This window comes from Desmodus rotundus, chromosome 8, assembly GCF_022682495.2.
Source record: "Desmodus rotundus isolate HL8 chromosome 8, HLdesRot8A.1, whole genome shotgun sequence".
Lineage (NCBI taxonomy): Eukaryota > Metazoa > Chordata > Mammalia > Chiroptera > Phyllostomidae > Desmodus > Desmodus rotundus.
In genome coordinates, this window is record NC_071394.1 from 110,618,572 (window position 1) to 110,643,243 (window position 24,672).

Here is a 24,672-nt window from a genome sequence, read left to right on the forward strand (position 1 = left end):
TTCTTTTAATCCCAAAGGATAGTAAATACTACAAACAAGCTCTAAAAGGCATCCTATGAGATGGTGGCATGGAACAAATTTATTGAAAATTAACAGGTAGTCCCATCTGGTACTTGGGGGTAGGAGGAAAGGGAAACGGGCTTCAATTTACGAGAAGCAAATGGCAGGACTTCTAAGTGTAATATTCTGTTTGTGCATGTCAGCTTATGTTCCCCAAATCTTTCCCTCTGGGTTCTCTATTGCTTTCTAAGCTATCCTCTCGGGAGATACAACTGGGGCATATTCAGAATCTCAATTTGTTGAGAAGAGACTAATCATTTCTAAATTTTATTTAAACTCCAATTGTCAGAGTTATGGCTCTCGCCTTCTTAATCAATCCCAGTTCCTGAAAGTGGCATTTTCACACAAAGTAACCCTACAAGGGTTACTAAAATGCACTAAGAATGAAAACTCAATACAAAGCTCTAAAGGAATACAAAAGGAAGCACAAAGAGAACACATCCAATTCTGTTTACTTTTCCTAGCACATCTCTTAAAGATGAAATGCAATCATTTCAAATACAGAAATTTAATAACTTAAATATCCAATTCTTAATTTTTAAAGAAAATGTTGGTTCACAGTTCATATGGCTTTTTCACATAATTAAAGTAATTTTACTAAGACCCAGATAATATCTTTTGACCAGATCTTGTATTCAGTTCTTTTGTATAAATACCTATCCAGATCTTTCTTATTATACTGGAACTTTCTTACTCAAACTAATTGAACATGTTAGTAAAGAGCTTAAATGAGAAAATATTTGCTAAAATGTATATTATTACTAAGGGCATATAAAAATTCAAATTAATTGCACATAGAGTCTTATATTTGTTCACCTGCAATATGAAGGGAATTGAACTAGAAATTCTCCAACATCCCTTCTAACAGCTTTAAGATTCTATGAAGTCTATATGTCTTCCCAAACCGAGGTCCTATAAGGTCTCCTTTAGTGACTAAAGATTCAATTTTAATATACATCATCCATTCTCAGGCACTCACTGTGCAAACATCCCCAACCTCTGGTTTATTTTTACATGGTTAAAGTCCCTTGGTATCTTGCTTATAATATGGTTATTAAAAACATACTCATCACTAAGTTAAATATTATGCTACTTCAAAAAGGATTTTCACAAGTTTTTTATTAGATAAATCTAAATCCAATGAATTTGATTTTATAACAAAAATTGTTCCCTAGAATTCTGAATCTGTATTAACGTGCATATTTGGAGAACGCTTTTTACTCTGATGACCCTGGGGTGGATAAATCTCCCTTCTTCTTTGGAGATCAAATTTTCTAGCATCTGTGCTTAGAAATAACAGAAAAGTGATATCAAATTTGTGTTAAGTTCCAGGGGTCCTAAAGAGAGCATATTGAATAGCTGGAAGCCAGAGTTAAAAAAAAACACCAACTGAAGTAGTTTGGAAAATCCATTTTTCCAAAATAAACACTACCATTACGCTCTGTAACTCTTTACAGGTTTTACATTTCTTCTTTACATGAACAGCTTTAGATTCTAAACCATACTGCCTAAAAACTGGGGAGAAGAGACAGTCTGGCTTTTAGCTTTTGATTGGGCCAACAGCACTCTAAGAATCTCATGAAACCCAGGGAAGCTCTCTCCACGTATGTTCCCCAAAGTGACATAACTTTCGGGTCCTCACAAACCCACAGAAGCCCATTCCAGGGCTGTGGACCTGATTCAGATCTGATCCAAGATTTTACAGGAGGCTCAGGGCTAAGCCATGTCCTTGATTTCTGTGTTTTATTAGTAGTGATTCTTTGCAAGACTTCCCATGTCCACTAGATAAATATAAATCAATGTCACCTCTGGATTACGTGACATCCAGAAAAATCAAATTAATCTGACTCATCTCTCTCAAAATCATGAAAATGCTTCAGTTTAGGTAAATGCCACACACTGGCAATCGCCTCTTTGGGAGTTGTGGTGAAATGGTAAAAATGTGTTGCACTGGTTGCACATCATGAATTAATGAGCCCCGTCCATGCCCGGAGGTGTGTGCGCTGGGCTGTGCTGGTACTCACGCAGGGGGGTGGGCAAACCAAGTCCCCGAGGCCCATTCTGGAATGGCCAACAGTTATCTACACTTGCAGCTTTCTCTAAATTCAGGTGATTCCGGACCTTTATATAGCCAACTTTTACATATTCTATGTTTACAGCCTAAAACAGAGTCTCCAAGGCCAATGTGGACTTTTAGAACATCATTTGAGGAACGGCCATTGCGAGCTCACATGGCGTGGTACTGACTGTGAGCATTTCTGTGCTGGAAGCAGCAGCATCTTCGTCTATAAATCATTTGACTGTCATTGAAATTTTCCTTCTTTATTTTTAAATACGAGAAATAGACAAATGGAACTAAAAATATTAGTAAAGAGATTTTACTAACTAAAAAGACACTTGAGATTCAGTAAAAGAAAATGTGGATCTCAGATATAACAAAATTGAGACAAAATGAAAAGTATTAGCCATACTGAAATATAAGTTCAATTATGAAAAATTTAAAATGGGTATAGAAATATGTTGCTAAAGATTGTGCTTAATAGTGATGAGTAATAAGGTCTTTTATTTAAATCTCTGGGTCCCTTGTACCCCCAAGATTATTGTTCCGCTTACAAACATAGAAGTTTTATACACATATTTAAGAATATTACAATTTAAGTAAAAATATGAAAGAGCTTGGAACGTGAGTAGGTTTTCTTAAAAAAAAAGTTCAGAATGAATTTGCTGTTGGTTAGGAAAATTCAAAATTAACAGAAAAATATTGTGTCACTTAGGGTACTACAGATAAGATTATCTGTAAAATAGTAATAAAACTACTGACAGAAATTATTGGTTCATGAAATTAACAAGGTGAAAATCCCATGAGGATATTTGTGTTACAAATATTCCTGAGATCCTATTGTGTGCCAGCATTTATGACTGTGGTGGTGAACGAAACTTAATGCCATCACCACAGACAATGACCATGTGCACAGGGAGCCTGGTGAGTCCACAGATAATTTCAGAACAATGCAGGAAGTAGTATGATGGGTGCATAAAGGGGGAACAGGGCCTTGAGTATGGGGCATGAGGTGAGGGAAGTTATGGGAAAGAACACTGGGAAAAACTCACTTCCAGAGAACAGTCCCATGAGGCATCTTTGTCTTCTTTGACATTGCCCAGTCTAAGGTATCATATTTGCTTCCCTTGCCAATGTGCTTATTTAAAGCACAAGACATGAGTCTTCTCCCCGCTTCCATTTTAAAAAACATCTGAACATATTAATGATTCTAAGGACGACGCTACAAGGGCCTTGTAAAAGTGAACATGAGTTACATCACAATCCTCTAATTTTTTGAAAAACGGGAGGTTCTTGGTTGTTTCCATAAAATAATTTCTATGTAACAACAAAGTTTCTTAGATTATGCAGCAACCCACAAATGTGATTTCAAGTTCTCCATCTCAGATCTTAGAAAAATAACTAAAGTTACTGTATACTTTAGGACTGAGTACTTTTCTAAATGTTGTACAAGTATTAATTCATGTAATTCTCCTAAAAACCCCCAAAATTGATACTCTTATCCTCCTACTGCACAGATGAGAAAACTGAGGCATGGACAGTCACTGGTCCGAGCTCGCAGAGTTGGTAATTACAGCTCACATTCTGACCCTCAGGTGACGAATGCTACTAGCTCACTAATCAGAGTGACAGCAAAGAGCAATGGCACACAAAGACGCAAATACCAAGTGACAGAATGAAGTTGCTGAAAAAATTATCACTTCAAGAAATGGCTGCATTAAGATATATAAAGTAAACAAAATCAAGCTCTGTCCTATGTTAGCATAACCCAGGAGTTTTAATACACTTTAGGAAACACTATTTCTGAAGTGCAAATTGTTAATCCCTGTTCCAGTTAGCTCCTTATTTTTGAATATCCTGGGAATAAATGCTGAGTTGACAGTAAAATGAGAGGAGTCTTGGACAAGTGGTAGGACCCAGTGACTAAGTGTCTTGTTATCTAGATAAGAATGTAATCTCAGATAATGCTAACAATCGCAGCTTTACTATTTCTTAACTTTCAACCTATCATCTGGTTTGCAACTTTAACCCCTCTGACTAAACTAAATTAGATTAGCATTTTCAAGGAAAAATATTTTACTATGAGTATTTTTTTAAAAAGTCAAGAGGATGACTAAAGATAAAGTTTTAGAGAAAGAATGAGAGAAAGAAAAAGAAGCTATTGAAGAAAGTCAGCTACCTTCTCTACAAGGAGGAATTCTGCCACCTTATGAATTGTCCATGATGAAACTCCAGCACCCATAATAATGCTGCATATTAGAACACAATACAATCTTATATTTCTGTTGCGCCCTTCATGCAAGCATCCCAGGGTGCTTTACAATCATTATGAGTTAAAATTAAAACTGAAGCACATACAATTCCTAACAGAATCATTTTAAAAATGCTAAACAGAACAAATAACTTTTAAGTCTAGATTTAAAAGTCCCAACAGCCAGCGCGTTCCTTACTTCAATTGGCAATGAGCCGCACGGCCCGGTGGAGGCTCTCCCCTGTTATGGTGAAGGCTCTCTTATGTCTTTTATGCTCAGAGCCTGTTACCATCAAGCAGTTTCCAGCGAAAGAGGAAAAAAAAATTGGGTGTATCTGTTTGTCTGGATTATTTTGAACTTAGGGGTTTTTTGTTTGTTTGTTTATGAGTCTGCATGGGGCCCAAATCTGACATGAAATACAGCAGGTTTAAAAAGCAAATCCAAATAGAGCCCAACTTGAAATTTGTCATAATTGTGAAAGAAGAACCTCAAAAAGCACTCTAAAGCTAGCTCTGTTTTAGCAGGAAAACCAGAATAATTAATTAGCATGTACTGGTTAACTTAAAAAAAGAATACAATTAGAAAATAGCACTTAATAGACTTTTCACCCAGGCCATGTCTGCTCCTAAGCCTTGGAAGTATTTATGATTCTACAAATCAGAAAAAGATAGGGGAAATGCTCTCATGATATGGTAATTTTTCTTGCATTAGTGATTTTGAGGTCAAAAGAAACCCGTTCAAGATCTAAAACAAAGCATAGGTAAAAATCTATCATGTAAAAATGAAGTACTTACACACTGTTAAGCTTCCCTAAATTGGCATGGCTTAAACTCTTTTATGCTGTGCTATTGTGAAAATATAGTGGCCATAAAATATTTGAGATCAATCCACTTGAAGTTAGATGCTTTATTAAGTTCAGCTTTCTTTGATTAATATTTCTGAAAGGTTACAGAGAACTAACATCAAGCTACAGTAAAATCTTTATGTATCCAAACCAGCTAAAAATGAGATTCAAAAAGTAAAATTTGCAATTCAGAGGACACTTCTATGGTAGAATCTATGTATTACAATATTAACATCCAGCAGATAGCTCGCTGTTTGAAATGAGGAACTAGAATGAAGTAATAACTGGTTCAAAAAAGGAGGCAGAAAAAAATTATTTGGTCTAAGTTTAGCAATTCACACAATTACCCACCCATGTAAGACTGGTTTACCATTTCCGCTATGGACCCTGCCATTAATACAACTGCTGAAAGTGGTAATAAAACCCAATTACTATCAAGTGCTTCAGTGCTGGGCTAAGCAGGTATTCATAAGCTGAGATTCCCATGGTCAGTAGGGTAAGGACTGGCTAGGAAAGGCTTTCTAATATTAAAAAAGGAAAGAATACAGATATTCCCCAAAATACATGGTAATTAACACCAAGATTTGTAATATTATAGTAGGAAGGGGCAAGTACAAATCCTACAGGCACGCCTCACACAGAAAAACTTCAAGTGTTGACTCATCCATTGTGTGAGAGCAGCGGATGGCCAAGGTCTGTCCTTTCAAACAGACCCCAGAACTGCCCACTGTTTTCAGTGAAATGCCTAACGTTGTCCTGGGGTTCAAAACCAAGGGCTGTTAGCTCAGTTATACCTACTCATCTAGACGGATGTGAGGACAGGGGAAAGAAGTGACTGCCAGAGCTGGTATGTTCAAACCTTCTGGAACCTTCCCAATACTAGATTATTCCAGAAGTCAGTTCCTGTGGCCTAAATCACCCTATCATGCTTGAAATTAGAGGGACGAGACGATGGTACTTTTAAAGCAAGTCAATGTACAAACATCAAAAATCAAAGATACAAAAATGCATGTTAAAGAAAAATTTCAACAGTGAGAATGAATACAACTGGAAAACTATAAATAGTTATCACTACTTCCAAGAAGTCAAAGTATTCTATAAAACACATCAAATTAATTTGAGAAAGCCTTTTAAAAAAAGTACTTTACATGTGACCAAGAAGGATACCTGGTTGGGCTCAAAAGCTCAAGGTATGAATTCTTGTTCCTCTACTAGCAATGTTGTCATAGGAACTCATTTAAACATTCAATGCCCTAGGTTCCTTAACTGAAAATGGGAATATAAAACTAACAGGGGGATACAAGTGCTCTTGATACTTCGAGAGCACTAAATTAAAGTTAAATATTTTTACTTCAACTATGAGGATGTATCATCCTTATTATTACTTGGAAATAGGAGTCTCCTGTCACATGGAAGACTGTTGATATGTATTTTTGAATGTGTAAATATGTGCATAAATGTTATAGGTTAGGCTTGCACATGAAATACACAAATGAACACCAACACCACATACGCCTTTGAGAGAATGTGATTATCAATGTTTGCTAAAAAGTTTTTTAAATGTCATTTCAGTCCAAAAATTATGAAAAAAATTACATGAAGTGCAGTTAAAAATATATAATGGATAGGGCTCTCTAAATTGTTGCTCCAGTGTTATTTCTAATACAGACTGAAAATCAACTGAACACAGAGGTTTATTAATGTCTATGGAAATGACTGTCACATTTCAGAGACTCGGCATATTTAAATGCTAAGCTTGAGGAGGGCAAGACAGTTTTCTGTTTTGCCAATACCTAATAAAAAATCTAACACATACTAGATCCTGAGATGCTGGCAGAAAAAGGAGAACCAAAAAATCATTTTTCTCAATATTACTTCTAAATGGAATGTTCAAATTTAAGTTCATTTTATATAGCTTTTGCTACTTGAAAACAAAAATGACAATTCACACTTACTTTATGTAGGACTTGGGCTTGGAGTTACTTTTCCCCAGGTGAGAAATAAAAAACAATGAAACAGAAAACAGTCCAGTGCCTTAAAAATGCGAAAGCTGTGATGTGTGAGTGTGTGCATATGTGTATGGTGGGGATGGGTGAGGAAAATGTGCAGATCAGATTAAAATCTCTCGGGAAAATCTGACTTAAACATTTTCAAAAGGAAGACACTGGGCTGGTAGAAGTAATAACTGATTTGTACAAGATGAAGCTGTCCTTGTATTGAATGTATATGTTTATCTAGTATTTTAAATTTAATTTCTAAAACTTCAGGGAAAACTAAATTGAAAATGAAATGTTTTAAGTCAAATGTTTATTTTTTTAACTCCCAATTTACCTCCCAAATCCATATTCTCAGAGTTCTTAGGACACAGGCTTTCTTGTCCCCAAGTCGGAGTTCATTCTCTCTACTACCTGCCGTTCAGATACAACATCCAACTTCCCACTGACAAAAGCAAGAGTATCCAAACAACGCCCAACCTCAGATCTATAGCAAGCTAGGCGTTTCTTATGTCTTAGAATGTTTTACAGAAATAAACCAACATGTGGTGCCAAAACTTAATAAATGGATGTCAATCTACTTGAGCAGATTTATGATGGGAAAGTAGTACCAGAAATAAAGAAAGCTATGAGTTATAAATCAAACCACATGCACATTTATGGAACTTCCACAGCTGGAGGAAACTGTGCAAATATTACCAAAGAAAACATTACTACACCAAAAATTAGTATTCATTTTAAAGTCAGCACTTACTTTAAAATTTGTCATTGGGAAAGGGATTTTTGGGTCAGTCACTAACCAGCATTTTGACTTTAATCTCTGGGGGCACTGGCTCCTTCATCTGCCTAAGGAGGAGTCTGGTAAAGTAACACCTAGGTCTACGATTCCAAGTCCAAACTGGACATCTGCTTAGTAAGTGTGGGACAGTCGTCCTATGAGCAGTGGAGGCAGGGCTTGTCAGACACAAGGCAAATTTCCTGCTAGCTCCCCACTCCCATTCCTTCCCGGCCTCTACTCTGGAGAGGGAGTCTATTGCCCATAGGGCAGACATCCTGCTAAACATAATATTGGGGATCCTGTAGACGTAAGTCACTACTAGGGTATTTTATCACATTCAACAAAACAAAGCGCTTAATGTACAGCAAAACGTGAACACTGAGTTGCATGCCGAAAATTCTTAAGTGAATGAATCAAAACTCCACAGGGGTTGTTAAAAAGGCCTTCTCATGTAGGATTTCTTAGGGTTAGGTCCCATTTTGTACAAGACTGAGACAATATTTACTTGTTAGGCATTTTTTACCATAGCATCTTCATCACCAAATCTTAGCTACAGGAAAAAGAAAAGAGTAGTTTTGCTAAGCTCAGCATATGTTGTGTGTTTAGGCCTTAGAGAGCCTGCATTTCTCATCTTTAACTAGTAACTTATGACAGAAAATAAATTAAACATGGAAAATAGTTCATTATTAAAGCATTCTGAATTGAGTATCAATCAGATCATAAAATTTATTCTTAAGAATAGATGATGACATAGCAGAATATAAGTCCCTCATTTAGAGAACAAATTATACTTCTGTTAGTATTAAATATTAAATAAATTTCTAATTATGTGCTGCCACCACGAAACTATGTATACTTTTTTTCAAAAGACTTTTTTATGGAAATGAGGACCATAATTACAACTGATGTTAAAGTTACAGCCTCGTCTCACCACTGAATGCTTACAGCGAAGTCTCCAGATACACATGGACGCATGTTCTTCTAAAGGCCTCTCTACAGAAATTCTCCAATGAATGACTCCAAAACCAATCCCCGAATTTCATTTTGTCATTCGGTTTAACGTTATAATTGCCTGTATTCAATTCATTTCCCATGATAACATTAAGTAAATTCACAATTATATTTATAAGCTACAGTAAGGTGGAGTTTACTGGCTGAATGCTGATGTTATTTAACAATTAGTTCTCACTGCCTATATCGATAAATACTTGTACTAGCAACCTCTTCTCCAGCTCCCAGTAAATGCATTTAATCTTTGCCTGAATTTCCTTCAAAAATCAATGGGACACTTAGTAACATGAAGATACATGAGATTCCTATTGTGAGTGTTTCTACATGCTTTAACTCTGAATAAAACAAAGTTTATTTCTAGGACATTTCAAATTTTCAAAAGCTAGTAACCAAGTGACATATTATCTGGAATTGTCTGCAAAACCCAAAGTCCCAGAGGTAAGAGTCACCTGCTTCATTATATCATCCAATTGATTTAACTGTGTTTATAATTAATTTAAATTACTTTATTTAGATGGGTATAAATGCACATCCTTTCTACTCCAAGGGGGAGAGAGGAAGGAAAGGAGATGAGCTAAAATGACAAAAAGAGTTTGCTTTGAATTTCAAGATACTACACTTCACAATACAGAGAATTATTTTACCTGTGGCTATAGCTCACCTTAAAAGAACATAGAAAGCCATCATTTACTATAAACTTAATTCATTTACTTCATTCCTGTAACTGCTAACAAATAGCAAAGTACAGCTGATGAAACTGAAAAGTGTGGAGTTTCCATGAAACAGTAGCACAAAAGCCCACAAGCTTCCTTCCAAAGGTACCCAGTCCCTACATGAGCACCAGAAACACATTTTAAGACTATGGCAATTGCAGAAATGTTTACGTCAGAGTCACACAGTTCAAGTTCAAGTGACTGACAAACTAACATTCAGAATTACATTTTACACTTGCATTGAAAGAAAAACTTAAGAATCTAGTTAGATCAGCACTTCAGTTATACTGTATCATGGATGACCTTACACGGCTCGTGGGCACTGAGACGGCTTCATTACACATTTATGTAGTGACCACCCAGGCAGCCCATGACAAGCAGGTTTGTGGCACCCAGGGTTTTTTTTTGTATTTGAAATTAGCTAAGCACTATCAAAAATGATGTTCAGCTTTACATTTAGAACAGGGCAGTCTCTACCGGCAGTTTTACTAGCTCTCCATCAAAATTCATTCTAAAAATCAAGCACAATAATAATAAATCTTTGTCTCATTTCAAAAATCCCTGATGGTATGACAGACATCTCAGAGGAGAAAAAGTAATAGTAAACCAATGCCCCCAAAACTGGTGACAAAATCTGAGAAATAACTACTCAACCTTTAGTTGCAGGAAAGAGATTTCTATTCCTTTATAATTCTTTTTACTAAATGCTCTTTGTTATTTTTTATAATGAACAAAGTATTTGAAAAGTGAGCTCCTCCTTTATTCAGGCAGCATGATGCAGTGGTCCATGGTAACACTTACAGTGCCATTCACTGAAAGCTCCTGGAAATTATACCGCCTTCACTCTTCCTTAAATAAGGGCGCTCAGGAGAACGTAGTTTCCATGCTCACAACACTCAGAAAAGGAATCAACTGACAAGCTAGCACAGTCTTCTGCTGAGCTGCTTTTCCTTCACTCGTTTCCCAAGGGAGAAAAAGTGTAAAGGCTCTGTTCAAAATGAATCAGGCGTATTTTTAGAAGTCACCAGTGGTCAAGCCACTTTGTATTTTCGGCAGATTCTTGCTTCAGATACCAGTTGCTTTACACTATGGAGCCCCATCAAACCTCAAATCAGGGCTGCCCATGACGTCTTATTACTTATTACACGCTATGCTAAGTACCTGTGAAAGGGGGCACTCCTTGGCCAATGAACTCTGATTCATATCTTTCAGTAAGTCCTTCAGCGCATTCCTTACTGTGGTGTGCGACCATTGTTCAGGAGGCAAGTCTTCGAGTTTGGGGCAACTATTTGAGACATAGATTAGAAAGAGGATTATTACAAGATTGCATCCCGCTGCAAAACATTCCTTTAAGACAGACAGATTTCATTTTGCGCATCAAACAGATGCATCTGGAGATTGCTCTCGGTCTCCTGATTGTTCCGATTAGTTAATTACTTTATACAACACATCTGCTGTATCGATGCATGAATTATACATCAGCTGCCTGTGGTGGCTATTTTTTCATGTTACTTCTACCTTCCTGCTCTGATGCGCTTGGGAAGACAATTTAAGGTGTACTGCTTTCTCACGAGCCACCGGGAGAAGCATTAACGTATTAACCATTTTCCTTTTGTGACTCTGTTCATACGAAGTAAAATGGTAAATAAAATATATAAATAAATAGGATCACAGCAATACTGAATAAGGCATTCTTTCACAAAATGTACACAGATGGCACTGTTCATGATATGTAAAAATATTTTTCTCTTAAGTAAACTTTATGTAAAATGCCTTCCTGTAATGCATCATTTAATTGAATAAATCCAAAAAGTCTTATCTTTTGATAACCTGCACAAATCTACAGATTTTTTTTGGGGGGGTGCCTTTAAATTCTACACTTAAGTTAGGAAAATAAAGCAGAAGGAGTAAGGAAACAAATCAATTTTAATTAACCCTTCTGAAACACAGAGGGAATAAAAATAAAAGGTTGACTAGAGATGCTTTATTTTGAAAGATCAGGTAAGTAGAACATTCTTCCCCTCGAATGCTGTCCTGACTCACCTGTGTAGCTGAATTTTCAATGTGACCACATGATACACGTCTTGAAGCATATCTGCTACCGTAGCATCGGGGGCATCTGTCACATAAGACAGTGGAACTGGATTCCACTTTCCAACCTGGATTAGTCCTATTCCAGATAAAGAGAGTATGTCACTAAACATTTTACCCTTCAGATAATTAATCTGGTAGGTTTTTTCTTTTTTCATGGCCCCCACCACAAGCAACATTGTTATTTCTGTTTGAATGATTCCCTTCCCTCTAAAAGGCAGGTCAATGAAAAGATTCACAGCTTAGCTTTCCAAATTGTGAAATTATGTAAATGACTGTAGAGTTGTTTATTATTTTGGAAATCAAACCCCATCAATAAAACTATGCATAGGCCACATTTTCCTAACTTACAGGAAGTTCTAATAAGACATAGCTGAACCAGTTCTAAATGGCTTTACGATTTAGATAAGGTTCTCTACTGCAAAGGGAATCAGCATTGAAAAATACTTTACAGCCCATAAAACCATCAGAAACAGAATAAAAGAAACAGAACTAGATATTCAGTCATAAATGCAAATTGACTCTCAACAGTCCATCTGCTCAAATACGCTCCTCACTTCCTTGTGGGTCCTCAGTGGAGCAGATTATTAAGGTCAATAAGCATACTAATGATTCAGCTGAAGTAATTTAAAAAAAAAATCTACCTCAACATTCCACATGAGCAAAATGTGTGTTAACTAAACCAAACTGAATTAAGCAAATTTTTTAAAGCCACAGTTTATAAGGAACCAATGTAATACACAGGCTTCAGTTCTTTGCACAAAAATATTCAGTGCTTTCTCTGCAAGGTAAACAAAGGATGCCAAGCAATTTTTCCAGCCCCACATATGCATCATTTACCTTTGGCCTGGGCAGCAGAGCTATGCGAATAACCCAGAGACAGCAATGCCATTTCTATCAGCTGGTTGAAAAGCATATCCTTTCTCACCAACACAAATTCCGCATGCTCCTCCTTGCAATCATATTCAATGGCGTTTTCATAATGTTCCACCACGCAAAAAACTGGTAGCATGGTTCCTATCAAAGAGACAGAGGAAAAGCGATACAAACCAACAATCTTCAGAAATACAGTCTGTGGGAGGAAAAACTAAGCCATGAAAATAAATCTTCACCACAGTGAGAGGAGACTCTGTTTCCAAGGCAGACAGGACACAGAGACACAGGCACGCACACACAAACATACACGATCTTTTCTTTTTTAAAGTTGTAAGAGAAATGTCTAAACAGAATGTGAACTTGGTCCTACGGTAAGTTGGGCGCTGCTTTAATTAAAATTAGTCAGTGCAGAATTACCTTTCTGATCAAATAATAATGCTGATGAGAGAGAAAGAAGCCTCTTGTCTGATCTGTTGTGGTGATATAGTGTGCAGATGTAACTCACTACAGTTGTCTTCAGAAAAACCAAATTCATGCTTCCTATAAGCTTTTGTTAACACTAAACTTACCCTGTCTGTGTCAAAACAAATTATCTTTATAAAATTATTAGCATTTTTCTTCCTCTTTAAAAATTTTAATACTTCCATAGAACAAATGCAAAAACTTAACCAAACGGATGCTCAAATATATGAAATATATGATTTCCATATGTGCATAATGTAGATAAATAAGATTTTTATGGCTACTCATTTAAATTACTTGACTAAAAATACATCACAGTAACTATATGCCTTTAAAATGAACAATCTTTGTTATAGTGAATGAGATAAAAATGAGAGAGAAAAGGAAACTGGCCTCATCAGGACATATTAGGATAAAGGAATCTGCATAGATTTCATGTTCTCCCTTTATTTACTTTATTCTGATGTAATAACTCAGTAGCCAGATGATTAATAAGCGCAGTCCACACCAGTGTTAGGAAGGAGGCTTCTAGAAACTGAAATCACGAATACTGTAGTACTCAAGGTGTTTATGCAGCTCACGATCAGACTTCCAATGATAAACGGAAAAGGGTTAAAAGCAGATGCATCTGAACTGTACTGTGGCAAACTGCCAGGAGGGTATCATCTTTAGCATAAATGATGACAAAGGTTACTTTAACAGGGCACCCAGGATCCTCAATTAGTCCTATAATAATAATGCCTTTATAGAAGCTCTGCCCTCTGCACTCACAGAATCCCACCAACTTCTGAACATGTCTAGTACAGGTGAACCAGTGCGAAAAAAATCAGGATTTTTCTATTGACACCAGAGGTGCCCTTTAAAAATGCTGTATTCTGTGAACAAAAGCTGGCAGTAAAACAGCTACATTTTCTACACGTGCATCTTCACCAAAGGTTTAGTGAACTGTTTACAAGAGATTCTAGCTCTGACAACAACAACAACAACAAAAAAAAACCCTTTAGGTTTACTTAAAAAAGCTCACAAACTCCTTCAGAGGTGCCCAACAGACTAGGCATGAAAAGCAAGCCGTAGAGCTTGCCAAGAATCCTGTCATTCATTCAGCTGATCTGTAGCAGAGGGAGAACCCATCAGCGATCAGCAGAAGATCTGGGGAGACCACAGCAGAAACAGCAGTATACAAACTGGTGGTTTCTTTCTTGGCTTGAAGGTACTTTGGCAAAATTTCCTAAACAAATAAACAAAAACACTCAACCCCTTTTTCTTAAGTAGTGCTTTCTTGTCTCAGCCATAATTTTTATCTAGCACCTGTCAAACAGAAAACATGCACGAAAAATAAGATTTAAAAAAACACCATTAAAAGGCTTTAGTAATTTGTTTGAAATAGGCAGAGAACCTTCTACAATTAAACTGCATTTTGAAAATAAGTCACTATCAATGCAATGCTTTAAGAAAAAAAAAAATCATTTGAGTAGGAAGTGAAATTACTGTACTTTGGTTTCTCCTCCCTGTCCTAACGTCTTCAAAGAGTTGGGTCAGTTCAACAGAAACATACGCATTGATTTTTCCTCTTACAGGATGGTACTGACTTGTTCTACTATATGCTGTCCTTTAGGCCTTGGAAATAACTAGGTTTTTCACTATTAAAATATATTGGATATATTTATTGTTTTACTTTCCTTAGAGATACGCTGCAGATAATTAAGGTGCCTATTGATAAAGTGACAATAGTATCACATATTACAAATCTAGCTGTTAAATCTGCCAGCAAACTGTCACAGTTGCCCTCCTGATATTGGGAGTAATGCTAAACAGAAGCCTTCTCTGAACTGTCTGGTTATTTGTGCTTGTGTTTGGCGAGACTTCCAACTACAGCAACTTCATAACCTTCCAGCATTAAAAGGGGAGTGCACTGGTCACTGCTGAATGCTAAAAATACCACATGATTTAAACCTGGAGGCAGTCTTAGAAGCTTTTGCTGAAGGTTTATGAGCCTGTGTAAACAGCACGTCTGCCATAAGGAGCAGCGAAGTCTGTAGAATCCTTGTCTAAAACTGTCCTGGCATTAAAGTTTGCTGTGCAAATATCACATAATACCAGAGACAGCTGAAATCTCCTATTTAGGAATTTATGGAACTTATATGTTTGCAGGCGTCAGAAAGTCTTTTTTATAGAGCCCCAGTGCTTCACAGTACAATATTAATGCACTCGGTTTGAAAAGCTGTAATAAATTATATTTTTAATGCTCTTACCCTGGCTTTCTTAAGATGCATACATTCTTGGCAAACAATCAATAAATAGGGTAATCATGAGTAGAGGCCAAAGAATTTGCTGAAGTGCTGTTTTTCCATTTTTAATAGATAAAGATCTAACAATACGGACTGCTGTGTCTGTTCATTTCAGGATCAATATATTCTTTGTTTTCGCCAAACCAAGGAAAAAATAAATGATTGTATGATAAATGTTATGCATCAAACACAATGAAATTCCTCTGCCTTCTAACTTTATCTACTTAATATTCTTGGTTGCTAAAAGATGGCATTTTTATCCTTTGCCTAGCAAATATAAGAAAAATCTGAATCCTATACACATTTATTCAGAGTCAAAATAAAGACCATTATGAAAACACATTATAACCCACACACGCACTGCTTTACACAAACAGTGTTGAACACAAAGTTGTTAAACTTCATCAATTTAATATAAAATTGGTAGAAAGGAGTCACAGTTACACATCCTCCCCTTATAAACTTGCCCAAATCTGTCCTTCCTTTATCAAAAACACCCAATTATGGCAAAAATCAAAAACTAGAATCATCAGGTTCTTCATTGCTAAATAATACACTTGACCTATAGAAACAAGCCACAAAATGACATAAAACTTTTTCATCATGTCATGTAAGATTTCTATTACCTCTGAAACTGCCTTTTACAACTAGGAATTTTATGAAAAAGCTAGGGCGGTACTGAAACAATTTAAGTGTCTCATTCTTAATCGGGGTGAGTGTAGCAACAGCCACCTGTGTATACATATATCCTCTGCTACAATAACACCTTATCAGCGGAAGCCTTGCGTAGCTAAAGACCATTATACTGCATTCAGTCCTTATTATCCTAAGTGTCCAGTGATTCCGGTCTACAGTAGTAGAGTAAGATGCTCCACTCACAGAGCCTCCACTTTCAAAACGTGACTGACACTGCAGTCAGAGATGTAACAAATTTCAGATCAGAAAGAGAATCAAGGAAAAGAACATACAAAGACATGTTCTGCCTCTCCACCCCCACAGAAAGTGGCCTTGGGCAGATGCAGGGCTCACAGCTTTCCAGGATTTGGCTCAAAAGTATTTACCTTTCCTAAGGTTGGTTTTCATCAGATGGCCCGAGTGTTTTAAAGGCACTCCTTGCATTTTTCCACCTGTACTCCCAAGCCTTCCTCTTCCTAGTGGGCTCCCGTTCTGCTCCAGGCGGGCAAGCTTGGCTGGTGGACCCTTCGGATCGCTCACATTGTTAGACATTTCCGAATGTTCCTTCCCCTGAGTTGCCTCGTTCAGATGATCCATGCTCAGTTACCCTCTACAGATCACCTGCCAGAATTTAAAAGGAAGACGACGTTAGAATTGGTTGGGTGGGGGTCTCTCTCTCTTTCTCTCTGTATTTATACACATGTATCATATAAATACTTTACACCCCTAATTATCTCTCTTCACAAACACAAGGTATTTGTAAGATTATTCAGCTAGATATATAATACAATGCAGATGTTAAGTCTATTTCTAGGTAGCAGCATTACAGGTCCATTCAAGACAACAGAATAATTTGTGAAAACTGTACCAACACACATGAATGAAAGGTAATTTGTCACCTACCAACAGAACTAAGTAGGGGAAAATGGGCTTACTTTTAAAACAATAGTCACCACAAGTATAGAAAAGTAAAGAAAATAAATTATATTATGTAGTCCCAATTTTTAAAAATTAGAAACTCATTACAGAACATCAGCACTTTAATCAAGGATGAAAAAATTAACAGTTCAAAATATTCATTATATGTGATATATACAGCATATATAGCTTAATTTTTATAAGAACAAAATAGATTTATATATATATACCACCTCAGAAGCAGGTAGCAAACTTTTAATTTTTAAACTACCCATTGACTTTACAGATTAATTTGTTAAAAAAGTTTTCCATTACCAAAGTTTCAAGAGGTATGTGACCGGTTAAATGTATAGGCAAGTCTTGGCTCAAACATGTGACTGGATCATTTCACCCCTAAGCAAATGCATATCAGTGGAGTTCTTCAAATATCTCAGGTACTGAAGCATCAGAACGCACATGCTTTAGAGTTAGTATTTTACTAGTACATCAGTCATAGAATGCTGTTAATTTAAATAGCAAAAATCTTGAAAATACTCTGTAATTGTCAGTTTTCAAAAATAATTTCAGTATGCAATGAAGTCAACATCTTGATTAACTTCAAAAAATTGTTATTTTCAGTTATACAATGGACATCAATTTACACATGGTTTATGATAGAGCAATGAGTATAACATCCAAGTCACTTCTGAACTACAATTTTAACTAGCATCGATAAGAACGGGTGAGCGGAATTACTTTATGAACTTTCACAGTACTTGAAGTATTGAGCTTATCCACACTAAGGGGGAGGGGGCCATATTTTGGAAAATCAGATAGAATATGATAATTACTACTTTCTTCCAGCTGTCTAGTAATGCCATCTCTTGCACTTTAAAAAAATTATTATATTGGAGGAGCTATTTAGATCTGATTTATTGAAAGCCAGCTTATATTAGCACGGCTTTTCTATAAGCATATTTTCCTTCTGTTTAACCATAGCTTACTTTGTCCATTATAATCAAGAAAAGAGGTGAATGAGGAGGAGGGTGCAATGGTAATCTGTAGGCTTAAAAGCAACCTTAAGAATGCCAATTGAAGAACTCTAAAGTTTGAGAAATAATGGCTATTTATCCTTGTACTCCAGGGTGGCATGCTGAGAACTAAAGGTTTACTGTTGATCGAGGTCCCATCTGTTTTTGGTTATGAGGTTCATTAACAATAAATGTGCCTCCTTTAACCACTTTTTATCAAGATTACTCTTTTCCATTGTATTAAACGAAAGCCAAAATGAGAAAGCGATGATTATTAACTTATTCAGAACACTCTTTATAATGTTAACATGTGGATTATAATACAGAGCTGCTTTTTTGGAAATTGGTTGCCCTGCCCTAGAGCAGAAAATGAATTTCAAAACATATGATTTGAAAAGAAAATACTTAACCCGTGGGGGCAATTTAGGAAAGAAAAAAGTAGACAACAGCATCAAAGTTAATGCTACAAAATATATTAAGTAGTCATTAGGCTTAGCAGCATTATAAAACTATGCAGCAAATGAAACTGATAATTTAGTTAATGTATTAATCAAAACATCATATAGATCACGCAAAATTGTCTTTCCAGTCCCCACCTACAAGCGTCTATTAAAACACTCACTCACCTTGTAAAAATCTTTACATTATACAGCAAAATTACATGCACATAAAACACCCAATTTCCTCATTGAAACTCTGCGCCCAAGGCTAAAATCAAGTTCACCAAACCTCAGTTTGGAATTGCCAAGAGCAGTCTCCACTGGGCCTGCTGGACTGGCAGCACAGGAACTAACTACGGTCTCCACAGATGCCAAGCCGAAGAGTTTCTTTTGAGTTACACATGTTAAAATCCATTTTCGTGTAATGTCTGGCTGGCGCACAGAAACCAGGCTACTTTCTCAAAATCCCATTTCCCTGTCCATAAACTAAGTCCTATGTGATAATTACTGACTAAAACAGTGAACTCAGACACAGCAATCATTTCCCTTTAAAAGAAAAAGCAAAGCATGAAATTCCGGTTTCAAGAACCTTTTTTTTTTTTTTTTGCAGTGTGGGATCTTTTTCAACGAGTTCCTTGCTAGATGGCCTCCCTCGCCCCCACAGAACCCCATAATCACATTTTAAGAGATTGTGCCCTTATCCATTCCATATGGCCGGCACGATCCAGGCCAAGCTTTCACTGTGACCTTTTAAAGAGACAAAGAAGCAAAGTACTATCTAGAAACAGAAACACTGCAGTTTTACTGAGTGAAATTAGCAAAACCGACCTGAAACTCACCACTTCAAAACTTGACAGCATATAAATAACAAAAACAAAGGAGATTTCCTTTGCAGCCCGGGTTCTTGAAGAGAAGTTCAAGACTGATGTTTTCTGTCCTTTTTTTTTTTAATTAAAAAAAAAAAAGCAGCAGACCTGAAGGCGACTTCCCCTGAAATTGTATTATTTTCTCTTCCCCTACCCCCGCCCCCCTAAGCGGGGGAAGGGCAGAAATAAACGTCTAGAAGAGTAGCCATGGGGGGTGGGGGAAGTGTTAAAAATCACAATTCGAAAAACAACATATATGGTTTGTAAAATCTCTAACCTCAGAGAACGGGGTTTTCGATGCGGGAGGAGGGGAGAGTGGGAAGTAGGGAGGAGGGCGAAGATAAAATTGATCTGACAAGTGATTCGTTGGGGGAAGAATCGTAAAAACAAAGCAAAACCCGTTATGAGCTGCAGACTGTGGTGGAGCTGGGGAGGCGAGGTGGTGACTGAGGATTCTCTTAAAAAGAAAAGAAGAAACAAACCACTGCGGACAAGGTCTCCCGAAAGGGAAAAAAGGTCCCTCGCTCTCCCCCCCCTCCCCCAGCTCGCTGGGGTTTCAAGCTCGAGCAGAGAAAGTCTGCTCGGGCTGTCACTTGCGAGATTATTCCCCCGTGACCCGCGGAACGCAGCGAGGGGACGGCCACCTACGCCTCCCTGCCAGCCGCCCCCGCCGCCCTCCCCGACAACTGCGACTAATACGAACAAACCTTAAACTTTCTTCCCACAGCCTCGCACCCTCAACGAGGGATTCTAGCGGGGAACAGCGAGGGTGGGGGGCCGAAGGTCGCCAGAAAAGCCCCAGAAAGGCACTAAGACGCCACTTTTGACTCGGCCCTCGCTGACAACAGCCCCGAGGACACCGTCCCTGCCCATGGACGCGGGGCTGCGAGCGCCGGGGGAGCCGAGCGCGCGGAGGCGGGGAGGGGGGAAGGGCGCGGGGGGAGGGGGGATCAGAAGGCACCCCCAGCCACCGCCACCGCCTCCGCAGCGACCAGCTCCCCGCCCCCTCCCCCCCAAAAAGTCGCCGCGCTCCCACTCAGCCCGAGTCCGAGGTAAACAACGGGCACCACAATGGCACTAGGACTCGGGGGCGAGGAGACCCAGAAACCCCGGCAAAACTGACGAGGAGTTTCCCAAAATGAAAGCGGGGGGGTGGGAAGCGCCCTCCGGAGTCGCCCCGGCCCCCCGCCCGGCCCCGGGCAGGCTAGAGGGCGGCCGCGGCTGCTGTTGTTGTGGCGAGGCCGGCCGTCGCCGGGCGGCACAGGGACAGAGGTGTGTGTGCGCGCGTCGGGCTGCGCGCGTGTGAGTGCGAGTCCCCGGACGGGGCTGCTTCTCTCCCTCGCTCGCTCGCTCTCCCCCTCGCTGCCGTCTCTGCCCCCATTAAATTAGGAGTTGACTCATCCCGGCCGCCGCCGCCGTGCCCAGCTCGGCTCCGCGCGTCCGCCCGGGCTGCAGCCCTCGCCGCCGCCGCTGTTGCTGCCGCCGCCGCTGCTGCTGCTGCCGCCGCCGCCGCTGTGGCTGCCTCTTCTTCCTCCTCCTCATTTTAATACAAAATCACCCCGCTCGCAGCCCCAGCCCCGAGCACGCAGCCTCCTCCCGGCCGCCCTCCGCCGCCCCGAGCCCTTCCCCAGCGGGGCCGGCTCCTCCGCCGCGTCCGGGGAGCGGGAGCGAGCGAGAAAGTGGCGGCGGCGGCGGCGGAGGAGGGGGGAGGGAGAGGAGGAAGAAGGGGGTGCGGAGTGGAGGAGGAAGGCGGCGGGGGGGTGGGGTGGGGGGGGCAGGGTGCAAGGAGAAGGCGGAAAAGGGATGGGGATTAAAACCCGGGCTGGAGGGCCGGGATCCGGGGAGGGGGCGGGGGCGGCGAGTTAAAAAGCAGAAAGACAAGTAACTAGTGAATGAGTGAGGGAAGGGGAGGGGGGGAGCGCACAATTTCCGGCCCCGGGCGCGCAAGAATTTGTAATGAGCTTGATTAGAGTGAGGCGGCCCGACATTTATTACACACAATACCCAGAATAACAGGGCGCAGCGCGAGGGCTAGCGCCGGCCGCCGCCAGGCGCGCCAGGGCGGGCGCAGGGGAGGAGGGGGCGTCCCTGGCAGCGGCCGCGGCGGGGAGGGGCGCGCGCGCCGCGCGGGTGGCAGGGGCAGGTGTGCGCGGGGGAGCTGGGCGGGAGGAGGGGCCGCGCGGGCGGGCGCGCGGGGGGGGGGGGTGAAAGTGGTGGGAGGAGGGGGCGAGGGCCAGGGGAAAAGCCAACCAGCCACCCACACGCCACAAAAGCCACAGAAAGGAATCCGTCGGGAGCGTCCCAGGCGGGCACCCGAGGCACCGGGGAGGGCGCACCGGCCCTTCGGGAGTGGGGCCGGGCTCGCAGGTGACGGGCGGAGCACCCCGAGGTAGGGGGACTTCAGCAAGTGGCCGCAGGGGACGGTCGGAACGGAGAGCCCTCCGGAGCAGCGCGGCGGGTGCAGAAACGTTTGCAGAGGAAAAAAGGCCAAGATCCTTAAAACGCTCTCGCGAATATTTATCCTCAAAGAGGAGGTATCCTAAAGTATTTCCAGGGCCAACGTTAAAACAGCCCGAGTTAAGAGCTTTCTGTACAAGTCAGAGGCAGGTTCAAAACTCCCTCGCTTCTGAGGCACAGAACACGTTGGAGGAAGAAATAACGTGGCTTATAGTGGGCGAGTTAAACAAAATTTGGGCCACTTAAAAGACACCTGACTTGTTATTGAAAAGGAAGAGATGCCACCCTTCTTAAACTAACTACACACCGGGCGAAAGACAAAGTTATGGGGGGTGGAGGGGGTGCACGCTAAATACATCTGTTGATGCAGTAAATACTTTTGCAGTCTAGGGAAAGCTACCCAGTTAGATAACTGGTCACTAGCACACACGTATGATCCTCGTACTTAATAATCTATTAACTGTAATTTCCATAAAAATGAAGAACATTACAATCTCACTCAAAATAGAGATGCAGTGTTTATCGCTTAGGTATGAGCACTCAGTCCCTGTAGGCAGTTAATCATTAAACAAAACCAGAAAATGTAAGAACTATTTTTCAGAAAACACTCCTAGGGAAGAGAGAAAAATCAGTCAGATAAACATTTTGTCACACATAAAAAAGCAACAAGTTAGCACAAGTACTGAGATAAGAGGGAGATATGCAAATTGAGCTCTTTAAAGCTACCAATACACACTTAGAGACACTGTTTACATTGGAAATCCAAGAAAAGCAGAAGGTAAAGCGGCAGATAAAGTAGAGGAAATAATGGCCTCCTGGGGAGGACAAGTTTAGGAGACACACAATGAAAATCTATCACTCTAATGGCACCCAAGTGTCACCCACAAACCAGAAAGGTTAGTCAAAATCAAGGAAGGCAACTGTGAATGTTGACACGTGTAAACCCAAGCCTTGGGCAAACGGAAGAACATGTGATGATAAAACACAGCATCACAAACAAGAAAAAAAAAACCCAAATGAGATTACATTTTTAAAAGTTGACATGTGGGGAAATATGGAGAATACCTTAATTAAGGTATAAAATATAATAAGGAAATATTTAAAAGAAAAAGATAGCTATCAATGAGCTCTACAATGACAATGATTTTTGCTATATGATGGGTTGTTAGGAATTTCCAAGATGTATGTTTTAATAGTTGCCCTGAACTGGTGATGACATGTTTTCCTGAAACTTGCCTGGTTTTCAGTAGGGACAATGTATTCTAGTGTCACACTGCACAACTTTACAAAAATAGCAATGTAACAATATTGAGAAAAATTACAGACTGCAAAAAAAAGTATCCATGCAACTTCACCTGAAGTTCAATGCTTTTAAAACAGGAAAATTGTTAAGCAAAAACAAAATTTGAGCAAAGAGGAGACAAAAGAGTTACTGAAAATATCAGTATTAAGACACATTGGAATAAATACTATAAGTATGTTTATCCCGTCATTTACACAATAAACAAGAAAAAAAAGTTCCTGATTGCCTTAACCTCCTGATGATCTGGCCAATGTTAATGAAATGTGAGAATTAAAATAATAATCTTTAAATCTGAATAGCATCTTTCCTTCAGGAATTACAATCTAATTCTGTAACACAAAAGTGAGTAATAAGGATGGACATGGCCTTGGAAAATATGATAAACAGAATAACTGAGGATAAAGATATCTAATAATGACTTTATTACAACAAATAGCCATGTAGTACAATTATGGCTCTATTAATCACACATACATACTAATTTCCCCTCAAGCCCTTGCTTTATTATAGAACTATATAAGAAATAACATAAGTGATATACAGAGGTTTATGCCTTCCAAGTCATACAGCCCAATGATAACCTTAAGAACTATAAATTGTCTACCCCTCAGAATACTCATTATAGCCACTGAGCATTGGTCAGTGTAAACCCAGGTTAAAATAAAGAAGGAAAAAAAAAAAGAAAGGTAATTAGAAAAATGCCACCTTCCTGAGCATGTGTGAGGATAAACTATCAAGGGGGAAAGACATTATTCTACACAGGCATCTTATATTTGGCAATAAAGATGCAAGCAAGCATTGGAAAAAGTCAAAACAAAATAAAGTTTATAAATCAATATATCAAAATAGTAAACCTCAGGAACATGAAATATTGCAAGTCAAATACATGAACTACTTAACATGTGGATACAGTTAAAACAGAGTGCATCAATTTTTTATTCCATGAGAAGGCATTCAGACTGGCTACAAAAAAAAATAAAAGGGTAGCAAAGATAAAATATTGTAACAGATACACAAGATTTTTTTTCAAGTTAATAACGAAAGGACGACTGCATGTTTCAGATGGCACGGTATTAAGATAAATATGCAGGCAGATATCCGAAAGCATTAAAACACATTCAGAGTTCTGAATAGCACATACATTTGTAATAAACAGAGAAAGCATTTAGAATTTGAACGCTTTTAAGATATGGCAACTCCGCCAGTGACTGCGTTAGCAAAGCAATGCTTACCACCATAGCACTTTCTAAGGACATTTTTTTCCCATCTTTTTAAATTCAAATACAGTTGGCTATCTCTGTACACTTTTAAAGCAGCACGATTTACGTAGCACATTGCTCTTTCTGTCATGTCAACTCTTTGTTATTTTGGCTTTAGCTGCAGGTGGTGTTTTCCATACATGAGTTTCTGGGAATATGGTCTGTGTTGGCCATATAAGGATGTCTATTTGAGCCATATGTTTTGCTATCATGTGTCTCATTTTGTCTGTCTGGGATGTCAGGACTGATTTCCACATTGCTTTTTGAATAGACCAAATACAAATTTGTAAGAACAGAGAGGAAAGAGCTGGGGCTG

At 39.3% G+C, this 24,672-nt stretch overlaps 1 protein-coding gene across 7 annotated transcripts in view; it reads right to left on the reverse strand.

Annotated features, from left to right (window-relative positions):
• SATB1 (SATB homeobox 1) overlaps window positions 1-24,672 on the reverse strand; it is a 98,427-nt gene that overhangs the window by 58,314 nt on the left and 15,441 nt on the right. For 2 of the 7 annotated variants that reach the window (XM_053929618.2, XM_053929612.2), the window contains exons 1-5: window positions 19,311-20,029; window positions 16,490-16,724; window positions 12,643-12,819; window positions 11,755-11,881; window positions 10,873-10,996 (exon numbers count right to left, since the gene is read on the reverse strand). In XM_053929618.2, coding sequence (XP_053785593.1) covers window positions 10,873-10,996; window positions 11,755-11,881; window positions 12,643-12,819; window positions 16,490-16,700 — 639 coding nt within the window. In that variant the 5' untranslated portion in view covers window positions 16,701-16,724; window positions 19,311-20,029. The other 5 variants (XM_053929613.2, XM_053929617.2, XM_053929615.2 and 2 more) reach the window with 5 other exon arrangements.